The sequence below is a fragment of the Odontesthes bonariensis genome, chromosome 14 (assembly GCF_027942865.1).
Source record: "Odontesthes bonariensis isolate fOdoBon6 chromosome 14, fOdoBon6.hap1, whole genome shotgun sequence".
NCBI classification, from domain to species: domain Eukaryota; kingdom Metazoa; phylum Chordata; class Actinopteri; order Atheriniformes; family Atherinopsidae; genus Odontesthes; species Odontesthes bonariensis.
The window spans coordinates 36,158,684-36,167,940 of NC_134519.1; the positions used below are offsets into that span (position 1 = coordinate 36,158,684).

Genomic DNA, 9,257 nt, shown 5'->3' on the forward strand with positions numbered 1-9,257 from the left:
TCATCTCTGCTTTGTTGTGTGAGTTCATATGCACCAGCTGATAGCCTTTGTAATGGAGGTGACATGTTGCTGATGAAGGTGTTGATATCATTGAGGTCGTGTTTTTTTGTGTGTTTTTTTTCCTTTTAGAGGAAAAGGTTTGGACCACACTGAGGAACAACCTTTCTCCTCAGACATCAGTGTCCCGTGCAGGACAGGACGGGACAGCCGAGCTGCAGATCACTTACAATGTCACCGATGAGCAGGTACAGTGAACCCTCGTTTTTCGCGGGGGTTACGTTCCAAAAAGAACCCGTGATAGGCGAAATCCGTGAAGTAGTAACCTTTATTTTTTTTACAATTATTATACAATCAAAAACCAAAGAACAAAACCATTTTACAGGCCCAAGCATTTGTTTAACAAATAAAAGTACTGTATAAACGTTTTTTTTTTACAAATAACTATTGTACTGTAAAATAATCATTTTAATCATCAATATGAACTGAAGGCTTCAAATTGCGGAGATCAGCACCGCCCCACCGCGACCCGAGTCATTGGATTAGAAGGGGAGAAAATGAAAAATGATTATGAAAAGAAATACAAAGTACAGTAGGACAAATAGTGACTCACGTGTATTTCACTGCTCTTCTGACTGACTCCTGACTCCGCTCTGTAGCGTTTTTTTCTTCTAAAGCCCGCGGTGCAGGTGTGTTTTTTCGAGAGAAGAACATCGTTATCAGTAGTTGTTGTCGCTCTTTTTTCTTCTGGGCAAAAAGATTTTTATATACAGTACCGACATGCCACCATTGATTATGTTTGAGAACTGTAATGAACGTGTACGTGTACATATTAAACCACAACGTTATTGACACACAGGTAGAGAAGAAGTGGAGAGACTGTTTAGCCAATCAGAATGCAGAACACAATGCACGATGCAAATCCGTGAAGCAGCGAGACCGTGAAAGATGAACCGCGTTATAGTGAGGGTTCACTGTACACCATCAGCACTGACTCACTCTGAGTTCACTCGTCTTTCTTTGTATTGCAGGTAATAGTTAAGTGATACAGTCACAAACCGAGGACTTCAGGTGTCTGTAATACAACACTCACATAATAATGTTCCGAATTGGCCAACCAGAACAAGCTCCCTCAACATTTTCTGAGCCTACTTTATTGCACCCAAAGGATGCATTCTGTGTGACGTCCACACCACTGCAGGATTCATTCCATACTCATGGTTCTGGACCTAGTTTCTCTTGAAGTGCCAAGGCTGTCCTGTTCTTTGGAGCCTCTTCTTTCTGTTTGTCGTTATTAGTATTTATTGTGCCCAGGATGGGTCGGTTCTATAATCCTAAAGAACTAATCAGGTTCAGGCCCACACGGGTGAATCATGATGATCCTTTTAGAATGGCATTGTAGAGTGATGGGACATTAGGAACTAATCAATAAAAAGAAGATAAGTTGAGTAGGTGTAATACGAAAAACACCAGATAGAAAGTTCCAATGTTACTGATAGGTTGTCCTTCTCTGAAAGATCACCAACGACTTCCTGTTTGTCCCCTTCTGTGTCAGATGCTGTCAGTCACCAGAAGAGCCGACAAGTGTGAACAGTATGTGGCCTACGCCTGCCGAATGTCTCGTCTGCTTAACGGTCCAGGTGAAGTATTCATCCCGGCTGCCATCATCCTCCAAACATTTGCTTTTTACACACAGTTGGAGCACTGCGTTTGTCTGCGTTCATCATTGGTTTGAAAAAACATTCTAAAACCTGATGTAAACAGTAGAACCCGCACTGATCCGTAAAGCCACGACTCTGTAAAACTTTATACTGTTCTACACTAACAGAGGTTAGCTTGTCCATAGCTCAGGGATCTCAGACCATGACAGCAGAGGGCACAAACGGCTCATGTTTCTTTTTCTCCACAATTCCCCAACGTTTTTCTCTTTTAACTTCATTCCTTGAACTGAATTTAAATGAACTAAGTGGAATGTAATTAATCACTAAAGGGAAATGATACTGTTGCAGCACAGATGAAGGAATAATAGTCATTAGTCATCATAAGCAGTCATTGCGTAGGGCTGTTGTTGTCCATCCTGGAGCATTCTTTGTTGCAGCGCAGCTGAAGAAGCCTCTGACTGAACACACTCTGCTGACAGTTACTGTTGTGTAGAAGGTGTGCAGTGTTTTCAGTTATGTTGAGCAAGTCTTTCTCTTTTTATTTCCCTCATGCATCTCTACATGTGAGATTATCTGTTGTTATTGTCGTTGCCAGCTGTGTAGTTGAAGGAATCAGGTGACGAATAAACAAAGCATGTGCCTCCCAAATGGCAAATCCTTGAAAGACACCAGCAATAATCTGAACTAGTCTGATGGATTCTGGCAGGAAGTTAAAAAGGTTTTTTAAAAAAGGTTGAGCAGGATAACATCAAAGGAAGTTGTGTAGTTCCTGAAAAAAGAATGAATCCAAAGTAAATGAAACTTTGCAAACCTTGTTGGTTGCTCACAGACGGCGATCCTTTGACTTGGTGGATGGGAAGAGCCAATCAGAGACATTCTTACTGGGGAGGATCAGGACCTGGCATACAGAAGTGTGCCTGTGGCATTGAAAACAATTGCACCGACCCCAGACACCACTGTAACTGTGATGCTGACCTGCGAACCTGGTGAGTGCACCGCTGCTTTTTTATAGTCGTCTCACAAAGCCCAACCAGAAGCTTCCATTGAAATGTCCAGATGTGTAATCCTCTTTTTGGTCATTCTAATGTAAACTGAATTTAAATGAATCCAAAAAATTCCAGTTGATTGACTTATTCCCAGAAGTTCATTATATGCATGACTCTCCTTATTTGTTGTTGCTGCCTTCTCTAGGTTTAAATCGTGATTTATTGATTAAGAGACAGTTTGTCCTTCACATGTTAAGTAGAGTAACATGCTCCTGACTTGACTCCTTGTCTTTGTGTGTGCGTGTGTGTGTGTGTGTGTGTGCGTGCGTGCGTGCGTGTGTGTGTGTGTGTGTGTGTGTGTGTAATATATGCACATGTGCAGGAAGGAGGATGCGGGCCTGTTGGTCTATAAAGACCATTTACCAGTCACTCAGGTTGTAGTTGGTGATACAAGCAGAGCTGGATCTGAGGCCAAATTGACAGTAGGGCCTCTCAAATGCCACGGAGACCGTGAGTGTTTCTCTCTCACTCCTCTCTTTCACACGTACACGTGTGCTATCACCAGATTATGTATGAAAGTTTAGATGTAATGCAAACGTTTCAATCCTTGTGCTGCTGCTGTCCGAAGGGAACTACTGGAATGCAGCCTCCTTTACCAGCCCCGCTTCCTACGTCCACTTCCAGTCCTTCAGAGGAGAAACCAGCACTGACATCTCATTCTACTTTAAGACATCCTCCAACCATGGAGTCTTTCTGGAGAACCTGGGAACCACCAACTTCCTTCACATCGAACTCAGAGGTGTGTGCATAAGGTTTTGTTTCCCCCCCAAATCGTAAAGTAAGTTAAGGGGCTTAGATGTACTATCCTTACGATTCTGCTTGTGAGGAAACCTTTAATCTGTGTATATGTTCCTGCCACGTTTGACAACATTTATATAGCCCCTTTCACACTGCCGAATAACCCGCGTTTAATTCGCGAATTTAGCGTGTCTGCTGTTGTGTTCACACTGCCGACCCGGGCTGCCGCGTCAACTCGACTCGCCTTTCGACCCGCGTCACACCCTAGTCTTTTTGCCGAGCCGAGTTTAATGTGAACGCAATCGACGCGGGTCGGACGTGGGCGTGATGTGAGGAGTTTAAAAGACAGAATGGACAGCTGATTCAGAACAACAGCGACAGGTGAGGACAAGTTTTACTCTGTTTTAGCCTACATCAAGTTTGAGACATTTTTTAATATGGCCAACTTGGGAGACAAGGAGGTCCGCGAGCTCCTCAGCCTCCGAGCAGAGGACGTTATTTACCGCCACATTTCGGGGACGGTGAAAGATGGACCTCTGCTGGAAGGGCTGGCGAGAAAGATGGGAGAGCGCGGTTTCCCACGCAGCAAGACGCACCGTAAAGTAACATCTCCATGAACTGGATTGCAAAAACGAGTTCTCAAGGTGTCCCGCCATCGTTTGTTTGAAAAATTTGATGCAGACAGGTGTATTTAACCCTACCTCCGACGCATGGCTTGTGCCTACGTCATTGTACACGCCCAGCATTTTATGTGTTTCGTGTGACGCTCTGCCACTAGGCAACGCCCCCTGAACTCGCCTTCAGGCGACACGGGTCACCAACACGCCAAGCGTTCACATTGCTCGACGCGGGTCGAAGGTGCAATTTGGACCCGCTAAAGTAGCGGGTCGCAGTGTGAAAGGGGCTATTGTCAGATAATGCGACTACAGGTATGATTAAAAGACCAATAATACCAATAATAAAAGATCAATGGGTTGCCTCACAGCTGTGTTCCTGTTCCTGGTTTCAACCTTTCTCTGTTCTCCCAGAATCTCTGTGAGTTTTCTCTGCGTAGGTCTCTGTGTTTATGTGTACCCTGCATATTGCCCAGTGTTAGCCAGCATAGGTTCCAGAGACGGGGGGCAGAGCGGCTGAAGGCTCTGGCCCCCATGGTGGACAAACGGGCAGGAGGGACAATGAGGCTGATAGAAGAGGTTGACCTAAGTGTCCGGGAAGGGGTGTTGATGTGGAGGAGGTCAGAGAGGTATGGGGAAGAAAGGTTATGGATGGCCTTGAAGGTATGGAGCAGAATTTTAAAGACCAGGCGAAATTTGACCGGAAGCCAGTGAAGCTGTTGGAGAACAGGTGTAATGTGATTGATGGATGGAATCCTGGTGATGATGCGGGAGAGGCATAGTTCTGGATCAATTGGAGCTTATGGATGGACTTGTGGGGGAGACCAAAACCAGAGTGTGTACCAGGATGGCAGTGGAGTTGGAAGTAAGGGATGGACGGAGACGGTTGATGTTGCGTAGATGGTAATAGGCTGACCGGGTAATGTTATTGATGTGGGCATGAAATGAGAGAGTACTGTCAAGGACGACACCTAGATTAACCTGTAGGGAGGAGGAAACAGAGGAGTTATCGACGGGGACGTTGAAACTTGGAGTGTTAGTAAGAGAGGATTTGAAATCAATGAGGAGAACCTCTGTTTTATCACTTTTGATTTTCAGAAAATTAGAAGAGAACCAGGTTTAGATTTCTTGTAAGCAGTCACAGAGGGAGGAGGGCGGGAAAGTGGAGGTGGGTTTGGTAGAAAGGTAGAGCTGGGTGTCATCTGTGTAACAATGGAAGTGGATTTTGAATCTGCAGAAAATCTGACCAAGGGGAAGGAGATAGATGATTGACAGGATAGGGCCGAGTACAGAGCCTTGGGGATCACCAGAGGAGAGGGGAGATGGTTGGGATGTGAAGGTTTTCAACTGGATGAACTGAGTGCGGCCAGAAAGATAAGATTTAAACCAGTCCAGGGGTGTGTCGGAATGCCAATAGATGCTAATCTGTCAAGACGGGTGGTGGTGTCGAAGGCCGCACTCAGGTCGAGGAGGATGAGGATGGATGATAGTCCAGAGACAGCTGCCATCAGGAGGTCGTTAGTGATTTTGAGGAGGGCTGTTTCTGTGCTGTGACGTGGGCGGAATCCAGACTGGAACTGTTCGTAAAGGTTATTGTTATGAAGATGTACGTGTACCTGTGAAGCCACTGCTTTTTCCCAAAAAATGGTAGGTAAGAGATCGGTCGTAGGTTGTTGAAGTCACTGGGGTCTGAACCAGGTTTCTTGAGTATAGTTGTAACAGCGGCAGATTTAAGAGTGGATGGTACAGAACCAGAGACGAGGGAGGAGTGAATTATGGCAGTTATCAGGGGTAACAAGGAGGGGAGACAGGCAGTGACTAAGGGAGAAGGCAGGGGGTCAAGCTGACAGGTAGATGGTTTAGATTTCTGGATGAGGTCCGACATGTCAGCAGCAGAGGGTAGTTGGAAGCTTACAGAAGGCTTGAGAGAAGGGGGCATGGAAAACCGGAGGGGATGGAATGCAGGGGGTCTGAGGGGTCAGTTGTTGGTGAATCCTGAGTATTTTATCATTGAAGAATGACATTAGGGAATTGCAGTGGTCTATGGAGTAGAAATGTGGAGGAAGGTCGGAGGGCGCCGTGTGTTGTTGAGCACTGAGAACAGGGCTCGAGTGTTCCCATCACCAGCCCTGATTAGACTTGCATAATATTGTGATTTAACTGAGGAGAGGGTGTCTTTGTAGAGAAGGATGTGGGTATGATACAATTGTTTGTGAACAGAGTCCGTTTTTAAAAAAATATTTTTTTTGAAGAGCTGCTCTAGTTGACGTTCCTTGGCTTTGAGTTGACGAAGATGGGGTGTGAACTAGGGACCAGAGTGGGTAAATGATACAGTCTGAGTTTTAACAGGAGCAAGTGAATTCAACAGGGAATGGAGGCCATCGTTGTCGTGGGTAACCAGTTGATCAGGAGTGGACGAGTAACTGAGACTGGGGAGGCTGTTAATGCCAGATGTCCAGGCAAGATGTAAAATCCTTGGAGAGAGCCTGATTGTAGTTGTCCATATGGATATTAAAATCACCAAACAGAATTATATTGGAGGATAGCGAGGTGAGATGGGTGAGAAAGGCCGAAAACTCATTAATAAAACCCTTGTTTGGCTTAGGTGGACGATAGACAGTGGCTAAAATAGTTGGAGTTGGACGAGACCTCCCAGGTTTAGAGTTAAATTATCGGAATACCTCCTCCTTTTCAGGTGAGGCTGACATGTGTAAACAAACCCAGCAGCGTCGTTAAGCTGGGCAAAAAAATCATTCGGTGGTTGCCACGTCTCAGTTAGACATAAAAATTTGTACTTGCTGTCGAGGAGGAGGTCCTGCATCAGATGTCCTTTGCTTATCAGAGAGCGAATGTTGAATAATCCTACTTTGACGTCGCTGTGCTCATTGGAAGAGCTAACATTAGCCGCCGCTCTGGGTAAGCAAGCTAACACACTGCGGTCCACTTTGCGGCCTGAGTTTCACGGCCGATGGCGAGTCGTTGACCAGATGGAGTTTATGGCAGTAGTGTCATCGATGTGGAAGCTTCGACGGGAACCGCGGTGGGTGTATGTCCGATATATGGTGGGCGAGGGGTGTCCAGGCAGAGGCGCTGTATCGGTGGAGGATCAGGTGGATGGAACCGAAGCTGGAGGAGCTCAGCAGCAGTGTATTGGACAGTGTTGGACAACTTACTTGGAAATAGTAATTAGTTACTGATTACTTCTCCAAGAAAGTAATCCAGTTACTTTACTGATTACTTATTTTCAAAAGTAATTAGTTACTTTACTGATTACTTTACTTAGTTACTTTTCAAAAACATGATGCACAACCTGAGTCCGCTATAAAGCAATAGACCCTTCGGCCTAATTCTACTCTTTCTGCATATTCCATCAAATAGAATTGAATCAAATAAAACTCTTTTTGTCTCTTTTTCAAAACACCTGTCGCTCTTCAGTCAGTTTTCACCTGTTTAGCAGCAGAGGGGCCGTCGGAGGTTTGCCCGGTGGAGTTTGATGTGGTAGCTTAGTAACGCAGCCTGCTTGTGGGAAAGTAACAGAAATCTAATTACTGTTGTTGCAATTGTAATCTCTGACTTTACTTGTTACTTGAAAAAGTAATCGGATTACAGTAACTGGTATTGGAGTAAGGCTGATGATGGGACTGTCCAGAGGAGCACAAACCTCAGTCAGTATGGATACAAATTCCACGTGGGGCAGTTAACTGAAAGATTTGTCTGCTTCGGTTAGGTGGATGGCAATATTTTACTGTATTTTATTTATCTTTGTTACTGACATGATGGCAAAATGTATATTTTGTGTTTCTGCTGAAAACCAATAAAAATCTGTTTAAAAAACAAACAAAAAATTCCACGTAAAAAGAAATATATCAAACTAATATTAGTTCTCTTACTTCATGAAATATTTTATTTGGAACAGTGCACTCTCGAATGAAACAGCCGAATTATTATATACTGTCAAAGTAAAGCAAAAAATTATTTCTCACTTTTCCTAAAGAACACAATCTAATATGTAAAGACGATGGAAAAATGAGGAAACTTTGGTTTAAAAGAAAGCGCAACGGTGAATTTTATAGATAAAATACGAGTAATATATAATACTGACATAAAGACCACAATTGTTTCTATTACAAGTGCTTTGAAAATGTTACAAATTTAAAAAACACTGATTGTGCGTGATCTAAAAAATTATTTTTACAAATATATATAACTATTTAAAGGACATAAAGGTGTCAAATAGACCTGTAAATGTATTTTTTGGCATTTAATTTCCTCTCGTCACAAAGAAGACATGTTATGGAAGCAAATTAGCCAAAAATCTTACATTACATATAAAGAAAATGTGTTTTTACCTGTGGTGTCTCCTTAAACTGCAAGAAATAAAGAAAATGTGTTTTTACCTGTGGTGTCTCCTTAAACTGCAAGAACCTCTGTTTCAAACTCACTGTAAGAGAATCCCATGTGTTAAAAGTTGACATATGATGATACATTTTACACACGAGTACACTTGAGCAAGTTCAAGACTGCCAAGATCTGAAAAGTGTTGTTGTGCTTTCCACAGGAGGCTCAGTGGTCCTGTTCTCCTTTGACGTGGGCAGTGAGCGAGTAGAGCTCAGTGTCCGCTCACCAGAGCCTCTAAATAATGATCAGTGGCATCGCGTGGAAGCTGAGAAGAACATCAAAGAGGCCGTGCTGCAGCTCAATGGTCGGTACAGAGAGGTCAGACCGATGCCACCACAAGGACATGCAAAGTTGGACTTCTACAGTGATTTATACGTTGGTAAGCAACACATTTGACCCTATTTTTGTAGATTATTTGCAGTGTTGTACATTGTGTTTAACAGCGTGTGCTCCAGGAGTTCTAAAGCAGTCCCCAGCGCAGAGCCAGCCTTCTTTATGAGTTTGTTCGGGTTCTTTGAGTCTCTGGCTCTGGTGCTGCTGCCCCACCAGGTGCTGCAGACTGTGTCTCCACCACAGACTCATAGATGATAGGCAACATCTCGCTGTAAACATTGAAGGAATGCTCCATAGTTACGTAGTGCCTTTCAATCTTGATCAGGTTTTTTGAAGTGCTTTACAGGTGTTTGACAGTCACCAATTCACACGCACAGTCATACAGGACTACTTATTTTAACATACTATAGATGTGATTTTCTCTACATGCAGACATTTAGCTTGACATTACACAATGATTAGTATTATGG

General features: G+C 43.8%; 1 protein-coding gene across 1 annotated transcript in view; it reads left to right on the forward strand.

Annotated features, from left to right (window-relative positions):
• The window catches only part of cntnap2b (contactin associated protein 2b), a 63,174-nt gene that overhangs the window by 40,671 nt on the left and 13,246 nt on the right, over window positions 1-9,257 (forward strand). The window contains exons 13-18 of the mRNA XM_075484198.1: window positions 130-245; window positions 1,553-1,637; window positions 2,488-2,644; window positions 3,027-3,154; window positions 3,273-3,443; window positions 8,615-8,833. Coding sequence (XP_075340313.1) covers window positions 130-245; window positions 1,553-1,637; window positions 2,488-2,644; window positions 3,027-3,154; window positions 3,273-3,443; window positions 8,615-8,833 — 876 coding nt within the window. The remainder of the gene's footprint in view (window positions 1-129; window positions 246-1,552; window positions 1,638-2,487; window positions 2,645-3,026; window positions 3,155-3,272; window positions 3,444-8,614; window positions 8,834-9,257) is intronic.